Source organism: Molothrus aeneus, chromosome 4, assembly GCF_037042795.1.
Source record: "Molothrus aeneus isolate 106 chromosome 4, BPBGC_Maene_1.0, whole genome shotgun sequence".
Taxonomy (NCBI): Eukaryota; Metazoa; Chordata; class Aves; order Passeriformes; family Icteridae; genus Molothrus; species Molothrus aeneus.
The window spans coordinates 47,425,051-47,441,159 of NC_089649.1; the positions used below are offsets into that span (position 1 = coordinate 47,425,051).

The window sequence follows — 16,109 nt, forward strand, 5'->3', positions numbered from 1 at the left end:
TATGTGGGTGTTGAATTCTGGGGTTCATGAAAAGGCTGATCTTGTTTGGACCCTCCTGTTCTGCCTAGGCTAACCTGGCATCCCTGAAACTGCCAGGCAGCCACACAGTGACAAGGAGAGCGAGAGACAGTACTGGCTGCTCTGCCAAGTGGTGTGGATTTCAGTAACAACTTTTGGCTTTTGCATGAACTTTAGGGAATCAATGTTCAAGTAAGGGGATACCATAGAATATACTGAGTTTGGAGGTGACCAACATAAAATAAACAAAAAACTTAAAATGATTTTTGGTAAAAAAATCCAAGGTTGCATACTTAGGACAAAATTATTTTTCAGTGTTACTTGATAAATCTTTGTAGTACAACTCACGGTAATGTTTATGATTTACTTTTTTCTTTATGCTTGGTTTAAGTGCCTAATTCCCCCATACATTCCCCTTAAAAAACCTACCTTTCTTGTGTGTGTTGGTTTTTCTGGTAACAAATAGCAGTTGCAGCTTTATCTGAATTTATCCCTTGTCATTCTTCCTGATGCTGACCATGATGTACATGAATTCTTTATGCATGTTTTCTCTGCACTAATCTATGTAAGACTCAGAGCGCTAAATGCATTTTAAGTGCTGATGGAGCTTCACGGGTAATTTACTGTAGTGTTTCTAGGGTGATGGAATCATAACTACTGTGTTTGAAGTTGTTCTTTGCTTCTGTTGGCAAGACTGTGTTTTCAGTTGCTTGTGATTGTACCAGACTTCTGCTATTTGGGCTCAAATTTCCATCCCCAAGAGAGGAGCTGAGTAAGGATTAGCATATCTCAAAGAATTCAGTAATTGCTAATTATTTCCACATTGTGTGAACAGTGTCAGTCTTTCATAACATGTACTCTGGACTGGATGTTCTGGAGGTGCTTGGCAAATCAATTTTTTTGATGTGTATTAATTCAGTACCAGCCATGAGCTGCTACTGCTATTTTTTTGTTCTGGCTTCCAGTAGGAACTTCCTCTCCTATTAGAGATTTGGTTGTCCCAAAAGTGAGAGGTGGCACTGTACAGTCTTTCTGTGGATTTCAGTGCAGACTAAAGCCCAGTACACCTTCCTCTCATTATCAGCTCTTCTTCCAAGGGGCTGCCTCTCCAGAGTGTTGAGCTACACTGTCATTCCATGCACAGTGTAGCGCCTGCTGAGCACCTATGCCTTCTTTAAAATACTCATAATTATCAGTGAAGGTGACTAAATCTCAGATTTAGTCTGTGCTTTTGACTTCTCTGGACTTCTGCTAGCCTCGTTCAAAGAAGTTCCTTCAATACAGACCCCACTTTGGTCCAGGGTTACACCTGTATCTTCTGCCTTCTGTCTCATCAGGGACTTGTGTTGCCTGTGTAGCATCCAAATTTCTCTGGAACCTTAGTGGAACACTGCAGAAGCCTCCAAATGGTGGAGCACTTCAGCAACAGAGCAGGGAAGCAGATGAGATGATACCAGTTTTAATCATAAACTCAGCAAGGGGGAAGCACTTCTTTTTTCTCAAGTTATTTTTTGTAAAGAAGAGTATATTAAGCTTACAATCACATCTGATTGGAAATTTTCTATATAAAGAATTGGTACTTTTCACTAAGCAAATTTACTGTACTCTGGGCATTTTCACAAGTTTAGGTCTTTATACTTTCAGTTTTCAGACAACTTCTTCAGTTAAAGTCACATAAAGTGAAATCACTCTTATAAGTGGGAAAGAAATCAAGATGCCTCTGCTGAAAAAAAAAGATAATTAGATAAATTGGTTATCTTTTAACAAGTGTTTTCTTTCTTTCTTTTCTCTTATAGAAAAAGTACAGAAAAGGATCTGTGGATATATCAAGGATTAAATGTGTAGAAGTTGTAAAAAATGATGGTATTATTCCATGTCAAAATAAATATCCTTTTCAGGTATGTTTTCTAAATATAAACTACATAAATTAAAGTGCTCTTTTCAACAACACCAAATCATTTGGACATAACCAATTTAATCTAAAATTACTGTCAATTCCAAATAATGAGTCCTTTCTCTGTTTCTTTTGGGCTGGTGGGAGGTAATTCAGAATCAGTGGTTAAAACACATCCCCTGCAAGCTCTGCTGCCCTTGCAGCCCCTTCCCTAGGGAGTTGAGCCACAGACACTTGGTTGTTTTCTTTTCCTCACCCTCTCAGCTTGAATTTTGACTGGAAACTGCCTTGCCCTGTTTTTCTGCTGGAACAAGAGAGCTGACAGCTCAATTTACCAGTCTTCATTCTTTCACATTAAATTAAATCTAATTGCCATGAAATTATATAGGAATAAGAAAATCAAAATATAACTAACTTGTTGCTTTTTTTTTTCCTGCTTCACTGTGAATTGAATGGAAATGAAAACAGAAAACAAAGTGCTTAGAGGGGAAAAAGAAAAATGTGGGGGTTGGATGCTTACTATTCCCTCCTTACTATAGAGGGAATGGTTGGAGTGAGGAGGAATTCCACTGCTGGAGAGGGGCAGCATTGACTCTGATCCATTTTTGCCACAGCAATACTCTTTTTCTGCCAATACAAGCAGTGGAGAAATAAAAAAGAGTCACTCCAGAGCAATACTGAATCAGATGGGAGAATGTCTGATTGCAAAGTAGCTTTCATTCATTAAACAGAGCTGTTTTTAGAAAAAGCACAGTGACGAATGAACAAAGCAAAGCGTGAAGTAAGCATTTTAAGGAATGCTGACAAGATAATATACCATTACAAAATTATTCCTAATTCTCCTGAAAACATCATATCTGAATAATACACCTTAATAACCTTTCCCAGTTTCTGCATTTTGTGCCTGAATACACTAATTTTGCCAAATGTAAGTTATTTGTCCTACTCTGTTTCTTTAGGAAGAAATGAATTAACATTATGAGGTTAATGTATGTTGATTATTTCTTTTCTCCCCTCCAGGTTGTATATGATGCTAATACACTTTATATTTTTGCACCGAGTGCACAAAGCCGGGATCAGTGGGTGAGGAACCTGAAAGAAGGTAATTGGAACTGCTTGTACTTAAACCCTAACATAGGCAGATAGCTTTGCCTGAGCTGTCTGCATGGATTGGACTTAACTTGGTGCTGTGTTTTGGATTTGTGGCCAAAACAGTGTTAAAAACATACCAGTGTTGTGGTTGCTGCTGAGCAGTGCTTGCACAGCATGGAGAATTTGCCTTTTTCTTCCTCTTTTGCCCCCACACCCTGGGAATGGACAAGAGGCTGGGAGGTGACACAGCCAGGACAGCAGGCCTGGTCTGACCAAAGGGATATTCCATATAAAATTGAGCTCAGCAATAAAAACTGGGGTGGAGGAAGTCAGGGGTTAGGGTTTTCCCTTCCCTATTATCTGCTGCACAGGGGCTGGCTGGGCACTGGTTGGCTTGTGGGAGATGGTGAGTGATTTACTTTACATTACTTCTGGGCTCTTTTTTTCTCTCTTTTGGTTATTAAACTGTTTTTATCTCAAGCCAAAAGTTTTTATCTCTTGTTCTTTCTATTCCTTCCCCCATCCCACTGGGTTGTGGGAGTGGGTGAGTGCCTGCATGGGTGCTTAGCTGCTGGCTACATCAGCCCACAACAAATTACAAAAATGAAATGGTAGAGTTTCTACTGCTCATATCTACCAATTTTAATTTTTCCTTGCTTTAATTTTATTGCTTGCATACACAGGGTGTGGTAACAGGTACTGAGAGCCTCACATACTCAGACTGATCTAGTTTGATTTTGTGAAGTGCAGCTGCAATCAGAATTTGACTCTGCTTTTGCACAATGAGTTAAAAAGTTTATCCAAGCTAGCTGATGGCATCACTGGAAATTTTTGTTTGGATGTAGCTAGACAATATTGTGGGCCTTAAGCTGATGTAAAATGATAGGAGGTATCTCTGCTGAGATGTGATTAGATAGTTGCTTTCACAGTGAGTAAAGGTGGTTTTTTAAATTTGCCTCTTAATGCCCTCTCTCACCATCAGGTACTCACATTAATTACAGGTGGTCTGTAAAGTAATAAGAAATTATTTCTGGGCTGGGGTCAGGGGGCAAGGAGTGACCTCTGAAACTGAGCAAGCCCATAGCATGGGGTAAGCAGCCTTCCAGGCCAAAATGATGAATTGTGCCATGGAATAGAGATAAATATCAGCTCTCTTTCCCTCCAGAACACTGTTTGTAGATGAATTTGAGTCACTTGCAACAGCAACAAAGGAGGAGGCAGAGCTCCCAAAGCCTACACAGCTGCCTTACTGATCCCAGTGGTGCAGGGTCTCCTTTCACTGATGCACCAAACCCCTCCTAGGATGACTGGGGAAGGGGGGGAATATGGCATACCCTGCTGGAATAAAGTTACTACCTTAAATAGATCCTCTGTGATTGTTTCATCACCTCCATGTAAACTTGCAAGAAGAGATGCCATGCTAAAGTAAGGGCAAGCAAAGATTATGCCTCATCTTAAAGATATTGTAATATGTATTAAAAATTACCCTCTTGCAGAATTCTTTTTTTGTATCCTTCAATATATGCTCTTTATCTTCTTGTAGAAATAAAGAACAACAGCAATATAATGGTAAAATATCATCCTAAATTCTGGACAGAGGGAATTTATCAATGCTGTAGGCAGACAGAAAAATTAGCACCTGGTTGTGAAAAATATAGTCTTTTTGAAAACAGTAAGTACATATGTTTTCTTATGAAGTTCTTCTGGCACATTTTTCTGCTTTTTTATGTGATTCTGTCATCACACCTGAATGCCCTTGGTATTAGGCAAGTTTGTAGAGCAGAGTCAATCATTGGTACTGTGACTAAAGTAAGACAAAAATAATTACCAATAATTCTTGGTAAAAAAGTAGAAAAGCCAGCAAATTAGCCTTGCAAAAAAGAAAAAAGCTTAGCTAAATCTGAAAGGAATTATTGAAGTTGCTGAATTTCATTTGTTTTTTTCCTCCCACTTGAAAATTATTTGACCAAGTGTTTACCTTAGACTGAGGATAAAACCTTATGGTAAAAAGATTCAGCTACAAATCTTGCCAGCTCTTCAGTTATTTATTAAAAACTCTGCATAGCCATGTGAAAGAATAGTAACTGCATTGCATTCAGTGTTCCTACACCAAGCTAAAAATGATACAAGAAGGTTTAATATATTTACAGACACTGGACTGAATTTCCTCAGAGTTTGTAAATGCTCCTGTGCTGAACCTGGATGAGCTGTGACTTTTTCCAGGCTCCAGACTGCAGGTTCTGCTGATTCAGCAGTGGATGCTGCACTGTGCACTGCTGTGGCACTGCAATATTGTTCAACAAAGGAGCTAGTAATTATCCAGTCCTTGATTTAAAGAAAATTCTGTTGTAGGGAAAGAAATTGAGCCATTGCTTATCTCCCAGTTAAATCTGTGGCACCCAGTAATTTCTTATGTGTGCACAGGCAGTCAGGGGGACCTGGGGATTTATTAACATTAGAAAATTTGCAGAATAAACAGGCCCTCATGGCTGATCTGATTCAGAAAAGTGAAAAGCATGACCTATAGCTCAGTGGTTTAAATGCATGAAAAAGGCATTGCAGGGGGAAAAAATGGATCTGAGACATATAATAAGAAAATACATACAACTGTTATGCATTATTTAGCAAGGCAGGGTTCAGGGGCTTATGTATTTTAAAAGGGCAGATGTTAATACTAACAGACTTTTAGATCATCATGCTGACAAGAACACGGCTTCATTGTCTTATGCCTTTTTCATCTCTATCCCTTTTTTATTTCTCATAAATTTTTGCATCTGAGGAACTGTTTCAGAGCTCTCTCTGGCATGCTCTGGTGTGGCATAGATGTTGCCAAATCTGCTGGGTGATTTAGGATGTTTTTGCAAGAATATTTAACCATTTTTCCTATAGCTTAATATGAGTTGTCTTTGCTTTCTGAATATCTAGGCCATACTGAAGGCTTGTTAAGATATTCAAGCCTAATCTGAAATTTAAACCTTTTATTTAATTTTAAGATTTATAGCTAAATGAATAGGCATAAATCCTCTCCTGTGCTTTGTTTATAGATGTAATGAGATTGTCCTCTTCAATGCCAGAAAAAAGTGCGGTAGGTAGAATCTTTAAAATATTGAACAGATAATTACTACTTTTTGAAAAAGTGCTTACATTTCTCAAAATACTTGCTGTATCCTGGAGCAAAGGTCTGTTTCTGGATGCAACAATTGGCACTATGCTCTATCTCAGGGTGAAAAAAATCCCACTGAAATTTAACTGCATCTGTTAGCTGTATCTGTACTGCTGGTGGAAGATGTGGGCAAAAAGCAAATGCCAGCCAGCTTTGCTCTGTACTGGCAGCTGCAGGCCTGCAGCACAAACCAGCCCCATGGATGGCACCTGCATGGTTTGCCTCCCCAGCCCCAGCTGGCCCCCAGGCCACCAGGGGCCTAGCCCAGCTTTTGCCTCCAGGATGCACTGGTGGGATGGTAAGGGTGGATGGGGAGGGAAGGTGGAGCAGCATGGGATGATAATGATAATTTATAATGGTAATGATAGTTTTATAATGTTGTGTTGTTTTCAGCGAAGGCCTCCACCACCTGTTCCTCCAGTTGAAGAAAATGGGAAGGAAGAGGAGGAGATAGTGGTAGCAATGTATGACTTTGAACCTACAGAACACCATGATTTAAGATTAGAGAAAGGTGAAGAATATACAGTGATTGAGAAGAACGACATTCATTGGTGGAAGGCGAGAGACAAATATGGGTAAAAATGAGTTCCTTATTTTTTGTTACAAAGTTCAAAAGTCTATTTCCATATTGTAGAAGTTCATATTGACTATGTATAAAGAAATAACTGCATTAGACTTTACATTGGGCCCGGGCTCTGAAATCTCATCCATGTATTCTCATGCAGAACCCAATTTTTAAAAGGGCAGTACTCGACAGATAGATTGTGGGACCCAAGTGCAAAGACAGTTCCAGAACTGGAAGTCTTTCCAATTATGTTTACTTTCCAACTTTATAGTTCCACAATTAAAACACCAGCCATCCTTTGAAACCTCACTAGACTGGTAAAGTATTCCCACTTCCCTGGGGAACATCTCATTAGGGAGCAATATGGTTAACATTTAGCTCAGCAGGCTCTAACTTCCAGACTTGAATAATCATCATTTTACTTAATAGCTGGATCATTAGGGACAATCTTTGAATAAGTTGAAAGAGAATTACAGTGAGATGCTGTAATGACTACAACTTCACATGCCCTGTATTAGAATTTTCCCTGCGGTTTCAAAGATGAAAGTTTTCATATTTCAATATTTATCAGGTTCCTGTTGCCATATGTTATGGGTAATTGTGAGTTATCAGGTTGTGCCAGGCTCCACACATATTTCCCCTGACTCACTGGGACTTCTGAGTGCAGAAGAGTGACAGAGCAGCAGAGAGTTTCTCACTTTCCTTCATCCCTTCTGTTGGTTTTCTTGGACACTTTTGCTGCCCATGACAGTTTTCTAGGGGTGCTGAAAGTTAATGTGGAAATGCTGATGCAGAAAATTAGTTTCTGAATAATCAGTAGTAGAGTGGGTGGGTCAGTAATTAATAAATTACATTGAGAGACCTCTGGTAATTAGCAGAATGGAACAACTATCTTCTAGGCATGCAATTTGACACCCTTTCACTCAGATGATCTCTTCTATATTTTTTTAGAAAACAAGGATATATTCCAAGCAACTATGTAACAGGAAAGAAGTCCAACAACCTTGATCAATATGAGTAAGTGAATGCTTGAATTAAAATCTGGAGTATCATGAAATGAAACTTATGCTTCAAGAATGACAATGTGTTCTTAACATTTTGAAAGCAATGGCTCATATATGGTAGCACCTAGAGGTTAAACTTAAACAACTGAAATAGGCATATATTTTTTCAGATTCTTCTCATTGATTTTGTTGGGATTTATAATGTAGAATCAAGTCAGTGAGACAGCCATCAGCCTGTGGTATTTAGGCTATCATGGTTAAAGCAAAATTCCCCTCTTAATTCTCTGGTAGACAAAGGGAAACTTTGAAGGAAATTTACCCATTTTAAGTGTGCTAAATGTTGTTTTAATAGTAAAGTGACATGTCTGTCCAAAGTTTGTAGCAGTAAACAGTAGAGGAGAAAACAGTGGAAGTCACTCCAAATAAACATAAAAGATTGAATATTTTGGAAGCTCTAGTTTTCAAGAAAATATGTAATTTGATGCATTTCAGAACTTAACAGCTATAAATGTCTAGCTTTTTTTTTAAATTCTTTTTCCAGGTGACGTTTAATCAGGGAGTACTTATTTAAGAACATCAGGGTAAAATTTAACATGATAGTCTCCAGACCTGTTCTTGATGCTCAGATATCATTATAGGATAAACTGCTATGTCTGAGAATTTAGGGCATACTTCATGTGATAAAATGGAGCTGTAAGAAAATAATAAACAAAACCAAATTTCAAAGTTACATTAGTAACTCCAAAACTTTGCTCTCGGCTACATGTGGTTTCTACTTGCCATGTTTTGACAGAAGACAGAATTTCATCTGGGATTTTGCCCTTAGCTTGACTAGAGGGAGTTCTTTGTTGCTTTCTCATCTTAGGAACTCTTGCTAAGAGCTCTGCTCAGCTCTGGGCTGGGCTGCAGGGCTGGCAGAAAGGGAAGGAAGGAACTGGACTGCCTTATCTGGTCCAGCCACTTTGTGCTTTTACCACCTTGGGGCCAAAATTCTGAGTCTCTGTGTAGTCCAGAGAGCATTACTCCAGGTCATGTACCAACTGCAAGAAACCACTGTCTCCCGAACAGGCACAATCTGATTAAAGGTTGCTGTGCCACTTCCCTGCTTGGTTACAGAAATAACAGCACAGCTCAAAACAACTGCACCACACCATTTGCAAACTGCCTGGTTTTCCTTTTTTTGTTATTCTCTGTGACTGGCTGACATGGTGGTGCTGCTGTAGCTGCTTTAACCTGCCCGTGCAGCACAGAGCTCAGAGATGTGCAGCCATGGCTCTTAATTCAGAGTTTCAGCCTCCCCTGTGCTAGGTGGGTCCTCCCTGGGAGCCCAGAAGTGTGGAGACACTGAATGGCAGAGCAGTCTGGCAGCAGCTCCACGGGTGGTTTGAGTGGTGTGCAGACAGCTGCTTCCCAGGGCTGCCAGCCTTCCCCTTGGGCTGCTCTTCACAGCAACTCCTGCCATCAGCCTGGGCATGTTTGACAAGTGTTTTTTCCAAAAACTTACATCAGTTCCCTGAGTTTTATGGGCTTTTGTGGGATGGATTTGTTTCAGGGCTTTTTTATGGGACAACTGCACAGTGTAGTAGAGACTTATTTTTGCATGTTATCAAAGGTTCAATTCTTGATCTTCATTTGTCATAAAATTATTTAGTCTCCAGCTTCATAATACTTTGCTTAAAGCATTTTAGGCAAATCATGCACCTTGGGGAAGTTTTATTTACTGATGCTGTGTTGCAGGTGGTACAGCCGAAACCTGAACAGAAGCAAGGCAGAGCAGCTCCTCAGAAATGAGGTGAGCACATCAGCCTGGTAGAATCAACTGTGAAATTCACTTTAATTGCTTCTTCAGTTAAAGCAGAGGCTTATTTTTGCAAGTGCATATCCTGGAACCAAGTGAAAGAATCATGTAACTTAAAACCAGTTGCTCAAAATTGTCAATGTGCTTATGTTTTAGGATAAAGAAGGTGGTTTTGTGGTGAGAGACTCCAGTCAGCCTGGCCTGTATACTGTTTCCCTTTACACAAAATTTGGAGGGTGAGTTTCTGTGGCTTCTCTGCACACCTTATCTCATCTGAATCTGTTTGTATCTGTATCCAAGTTCATTGGCTGGGAGAAAGCAAGGAGAAGGCTCAATAAAGAAACAAGGGCTGCTATGATAGAAAAGATGGGTGACTAAAATGAACTTCCCAACTCCATGGTTAGCTCCCATTTGGTTTAATCCAGCATAGACCTTAACCCCCACCCACAGGAGGAGGATTTGCTCTCCCAACCCATTTGGTCTCTTCTCTCCTGCCAGCCTGTATTTGTGTCTGCATGTGTGAGCTGGACTGGGGAGCTCACTGGGCTGAAAATTAACCTTTTCTTGGTTAATCTTCAACTTGGTTGGAGCACTGAGATGAAGGTGAGTTGCCAGTGCTTAGGATATCTGATATTCAAGCCATTCCCAAAGCATGTGGTGCTCTGCAGTTGTGCTGGCCCTTTCAGTTTACTTTTTCTTGTCAATGTGCTCCTCTTAAAAAATTCACCACAAATGACATGATATTATTACTAATTGTTATTGTTGGTTTTTTTTTCCTAGGGAAGGTTCATCAGGAATAAGACACTATCACATAAAAGAAACCGTGACATCACCAAAACAGTACTACCTCGCAGAAAAACATCTCTTTAACTCCATTCCAGAAATAATTGAATATCACAGCCATAATGCAGCAGGTAGATGGATTGGATTCTTTCTATCACTTAATATTGATTTGAAAAGGAGCATGAGACCTTTTATTGTTTTAATGAAATTTTGGGGGGTTTTGTGTATCCTTCCTTTTCAGGGAAATAATGAAACACTGCAGTTCCACATTATTTCAATAATGATAGTAATTTGAAAGGTTTTATGTGTGTGTGTCTATATCTAGATCTGTATGGTATATAAAATGTTACTGCCCCAGAGTAACAGAAAAATAGTTGTAACAAGTCAGGAAAAATTGTCCCCTCAGCTCCACATAGTGTTTCTATCAGCTGCCTGTAACTCACAGTAGATGGATAGGGATGGTACTTCCCCAGAAAACTCTCCATACTCTACCTTTTTACCTGCTCCTCACTGCCACTTGAAATAATCTAACCTTCCCATACAGCAAACAGTTGAGGAAAACAATAATGTGTTGTTTAGAAAATCCCTACTCCAGATCCATAACTGATGGCTGATGCTGGTCTCTGCCCACTGTATGATGGAATGGGAAGAGGATAGGAACTGGGTTCAAGGCACAGATACTAATACTTCTTTTTTCCAAGTCTGGTCTGTGCATAAATCTCACTCAAGATCTATAATTTCCAGATTTTTACATCAAACTCAGACGGCTCAGCATTTCCTGATGATGTCCTGGAAAACACACCCCAAAAACATACTCCCACTTTTCATTTATTATAACTGATTTTTCTACATATTCTTAATTGTAGTCTGCAGTGAACAAGAGGCTGAGATGCTGCCTGGTGCTGTTTCAGAAGTAAACTGTGTCTCTTGAATTGTCATTGAACCTCAGGTCTCGTTACCAGGCTGCGTTACCCGGTGACCCCAAAGAGGACGACAGCACCCACAACAGCGGGATTCAGCTATGGTGATTGCCTGTTATCTTCATCTACACTTATCTAATGATTTTATGTATGCTGAGATCCTACAGTACTTTCTAAAAGTTTTGAAAAGATCTGATTCTGTGCTGTGATTGGCTATATGAACTTACACTGGTCCCAGCTGTACTTTCAAGACCCTTGCACAGAGTATCAGCATGCGGAGGCACCACGTGCCACTGGTGCTCCAGGGGAATTTGGTCTTTTCCTCCGTGCTGTCTGCATGGATATCTTGAGCTCTGCCTTATTAGAGAGCTGTGCCTTTGGTTCCTTCATTAGTCTCCAGACTTCTGACTCAGACTTGACCCTTTGGTCTTTGTTGAAGGGTTACTGTTTTAAAATGCAAATTTAGAATAGCCATTTTCAAGTGTGGTGATGTGAGCAACTTCTATGTGTTGGCACAACTTTGTGGTGGCATTTTGTTGAAATCAAATCTGATAATATCAGTGCATAATTACTGATCTCAGGAAAGTTTGAATTTTGACTGCTGTGTTAGTCAGGAGTTGCTTAAAGGTCCCATTTACCTAAAAGTTTGTTTTGTAATGTACAGAAGTGTTCCGTTTTAAAGTTAATTCTCAGACATTTTCTACCTAAATTCCTTAATTTGCTACTAGTCCAGTTTCTCTTTCCTCTTCCTTATCCTCTACCAGCTCTGTAGGTTCCTTAACTGTTTGTTAACTTTTTTTACAGAGAAGTGGGAGATCAACCCCTCAGAACTGACCTTCATGAGGGAGCTGGGGAGCGGTCTGTTCGGGGTGGTGCGCCTCGGGAAGTGGAGGGCGCAGTACAAAGTGGCCATCAAGGCAATTCGGGAAGGTGCCATGTATGAAGAGGACTTCATTGAAGAAGCTAAAGTAATGATGTGAGTAGTGTGCTTGGCACTTTGATTTCCAGTCCTAGACCTCTGATGCTCTATACTGATTGTAAATAAAACTCTGGAGGAGGTGGTATTTCTGCAGTTTTGTGTGCTGTCGAACTAGCACTGCATGGAGGAAGTAATAACGACATGATCTCAATCTTTTCAGGAAGCTAACACATCCTAAACTAGTTCAGCTGTATGGTGTGTGCACACAACAGAGGCCCATTTACATCGTGACAGAGTTCATGGAGCATGGCTGCCTTCTCAATTACCTGAGACAAAAACGGGGAGTTTTGAGTAAAGACACTCTGCTTACTATGTGCCAGGATGTGTGTGAGGGAATGGAGTACCTGGAGAGGAACAGCTTTATTCACAGAGACCTGGTAACATCCCATTAGGCAATACATTCCTCTTTGAAATTTTTATTTTTGAATGTACTTATTCCTTTTTTGAAATGGCCTGTTTGTTTACAGCTGCTTCTGTCCTTGCAGAAAATTGAGTGCATGAAGTTGGCTCTTTATGGTCTAGTCAAGTCTCTAAAACTGCTCTGTATAGAAAATCATGAGAGATTTTTCTCTCTCAAGAAAATGGAATAAAATCTCTCTGAAATGTTTATAAATAGTAGCAATTTGTGCTGATATAACAGCCTATCTCCTTTCTATATTGCTGCCATTTTTACCACACATTAGTCCGTTGAGAAGATATTTTTTTCTGTTGATCCTTTCCACAATAGTGTAGTTGTGAAAATGGTGCTATCAAGAGGAGATGCACATGTACTTTTTCTAATGAGAATACATCACTGAATGTGGTAAACTTGCTAAGCAATGAATACAAAGACATGATTAGATTGCTGTAATTTGTCTGCAAGAGACTCCGAGTTTTCATCCAGCTCTAACCATTCCCATTGCAGGCTGCCAGGAACTGTTTGGTGAGTGACTCAGGAGTGGTCAAAGTCTCAGATTTTGGAATGACAAGGTATGTGTGACTGTGCAAAGGAATTTATAGAGATTTGGAAAAATTCATCTAAGCCTTGTACTTAGCCCAAAGGCAACACAGACCAAGCAAAATTGCATACAAAAATGATCTTTTTTGGCCTCTTCTTTTTGGTTTTTTGGGCTTTGTTTTGCTTTTTTCTTTTCTAGTGTCTTTAATGCTTGCTGGTTCTGTGTTGATTTCCTTACTCATTTTAAAAAAGACAGAGTTTGTGTTTCAGAGAGCAGAGCTGCTGCAGAGATAATAGTTAAACTGTATTTTGATAAATAGATGTTAGAAAGAGGCTATTCAGTGAGTCTGGGACTCTCTTGGGTTCGATGTTTCAAAGTTGTGCTGGCTGAAGGGCTGGGAGATGCTGAGATCTGGAGGGGGGTTAATTTCCTGCCCTTGTTAGTGCCTGTGTGGGTGATGTGTTGGTGAGGCAGTGGTGGGAGCAGCTCTTCCAAGAAAGGTGTTAAAGCACCGTGGTTTGACTTTTGCCACATCTCTGTCTTGCTAAGTTTCTATGTCCCCTGACAACTGAACTCAGATTGGCTGCTGAAAAACAGAACATGAAATTTCTGCTTTTCCCTCATTTTCTCTCATAATAGAGACATTTAACTAGCAGGTGGCCTAGACCTGTGTTGTGTAGCTAATAAATCACAAGAAAGAACTCTGGGGTAATACGAAAAACGAACAGAGTCGTGGCTGAAGCAGTAGTACTGCCCCAGGGAAGCTATTTTTATCTTGTGATGCTAACGCCCATGGCCATTAGGTGGCAATATGAGCTTCTAGTACTCCAATCCAAAGCTAAATTAAAATTTGCAGGTTTGGAGGCTGACAGAAGGATATAATGTTTCTCCTTGTCTCTCCTTTTTTTTTTTTCTTTTTTTTCTTGTTCTTTTTTTTGTGGTGGTGTTTTTGTTTTGTTTTTTGTGGGGTTTTTTTAGGTATGTCCTTGATGACCAATACACGAGTTCTTCAGGGGCTAAATTTCCTGTGAAATGGTGTCCCCCAGAAGTCTTTAATTACAGCCGATTCAGCAGCAAGTCAGATGTCTGGTCATTTGGTAAGATATTCATCATGGAATGAAAGTGGTTTTTTTTATATTTTATCAGTAGCAGTTAAGCTCTGGTTATTGGGAAGGATTCAGACATCTGAGAAGAAGCTCAGAGAAATCATTTGCCATGGTTTTATTAGTGATAAAGTTCCAGAGACACATTTAGTTCTGTTATTCATTAAACCCCATGCTACTAGAATAACACATTTTCAGTGATGACACATGTGAAAAGTGTCTAGAATATGGATCTCAAACTATTTATCTATCAGAAAGCCTGAGTCCAGGCCTCAAAATAAACACACATGTTTAATGAACACATATGTTTACGAAGTTATTTATTTTCTTTTTTTTTCCCCCCAGGTGTTTTAATGTGGGAAGTATATACAGAAGGAAAAATGCCTTTTGAAAAAAGCTCCAACTATGAAGTGGTAACAATGGTTAGCCAAGGACATCGCTTGTATCGGCCCAAACTGGCCTGTAAGCAGATGTATGAAATGATGATGATGTGCTGGCAGGAGGTATGTATTCATATACATATATTTAAATTTTTTTTGGTCTTTGAATTGAAATAAAGGTTGATCTAGAAACAGCAGTTATTTTCTCTAGAGCAGTGTTCTGAATGCATCCAGGTCTCTCAGCTATTCATGTGCGACTGAACTCTGATAAGACAAAACTTTGAAGAAATTTCTATAAAATAAATGAACAGTCAGATTAAGTATGTGAAGGCATTTAGTAACAAAATTAAATCATTTCTCATTTCAGAGGTAAGAAAATAAAGTTGATTTAAAAGAGGCATCAGCGAATGGCACCCAGAATTCTTAGGAGCATGAACAACTTGCATAAAGAAAGATTGGAGCAGTTCATTGGGGAAGAGTGGGAATGGGGAAGAAAAATAAAAATACGTAAAACTATGCAAAATAATGAATTATATAAAGAGTTTAGTCCAGCTACACCTATTTATGCCTTTTTCAAAGCATAAAGAAAATTGTTGCTTACTGAGATTAAGTGGCACATGCCAAAATCCAGACAAGGAAATATTTTTACATTTAATACTTAATGAAATGCTAAATTCCTCACCAAAAAATGATGATATGTCCAGTAATTTATCAAAATCAACACAACTTTATTGATTTCTGATAACATCTGTGCATGCTTTTTATTTTTAGAAACCAGAGGAACGCCCGACTTTTGAAGAGTTGCTTCATGCAATCATTGACATTGCAGAGGGCGAAGATGCTTTTTGAAAAAAGGCAACAGCAGCACAAGCAGAGAAAATAAGGCACTCCCCAGAGATATGTGCCTTCATAGTTTCTTTTTAAGAACTTGATCCTGTAAGCTGTTGGATGCTGCTAAATAAACAATGTGGGGAACCTGTAATATCTGATGCACTCCAGGACAAGGAGAATTTTCCATTATGTTGGGAAATGAGCACAGTATCTTCAGCAATGTTAGCAATCTCTGTATTTTCTCTGAAAAGTCAGCATAGCTGTAAAGTTCAGCTCTTAATGGAGGGAGAAAATGTGGCCAGAGGCCAGGAACCTCGTTTGTATTTAGTGGGTTGGGTTCATGTACATACAGTCCACATTTCTGGGTTTCTCCTTACATGGGCAGTAGCATTAGTAGTGATTTGCATGCTTAAAAATGGAAGGTATCTATAAATGGCTTTTTACTGACACTGAAATGTTTCCAGAGATTCTCCAGAAACGTTTTTTTTCTTGGTTGATGGGTGTTAATCAAGAAGATGAAATGCACCTCTTTCATTTGTACACAGTAAGTTGTTGCCAGCTCAGTTTAGCACAACACTCTAAAAGCTGTGCTTCATGAGCCATGGTATGCCTGGAGTCATTGTAATGTTGGTTTACCAGAG

At 39.4% G+C, this 16,109-nt stretch overlaps 1 protein-coding gene across 1 annotated transcript in view; it reads left to right on the forward strand.

The window, feature by feature from the left end:
• The window catches only part of TEC (tec protein tyrosine kinase), a 28,083-nt gene extending 12,165 nt beyond the window's left edge, over window positions 1-15,918 (forward strand). Inside the window, exons 2-17 of the mRNA XM_066549106.1 lie at window positions 1,815-1,916; window positions 2,933-3,014; window positions 4,548-4,676; window positions 6,049-6,089; window positions 6,561-6,742; window positions 7,684-7,749; window positions 9,474-9,528; window positions 9,691-9,770; window positions 10,315-10,448; window positions 11,267-11,341; window positions 12,042-12,213; window positions 12,377-12,593; window positions 13,121-13,185; window positions 14,133-14,251; window positions 14,603-14,760; window positions 15,409-15,918. Of these exons, the coding sequence (XP_066405203.1) occupies window positions 1,815-1,916; window positions 2,933-3,014; window positions 4,548-4,676; window positions 6,049-6,089; window positions 6,561-6,742; window positions 7,684-7,749; window positions 9,474-9,528; window positions 9,691-9,770; window positions 10,315-10,448; window positions 11,267-11,341; window positions 12,042-12,213; window positions 12,377-12,593; window positions 13,121-13,185; window positions 14,133-14,251; window positions 14,603-14,760; window positions 15,409-15,486 (1,755 nt within the window). The 3' untranslated portion in view covers window positions 15,487-15,918. The remainder of the gene's footprint in view (window positions 1-1,814; window positions 1,917-2,932; window positions 3,015-4,547; window positions 4,677-6,048; window positions 6,090-6,560; window positions 6,743-7,683; window positions 7,750-9,473; window positions 9,529-9,690; window positions 9,771-10,314; window positions 10,449-11,266; window positions 11,342-12,041; window positions 12,214-12,376; window positions 12,594-13,120; window positions 13,186-14,132; window positions 14,252-14,602; window positions 14,761-15,408) is intronic.
• The last annotated feature ends 191 nt before the right edge of the window (window positions 15,919-16,109 follow it).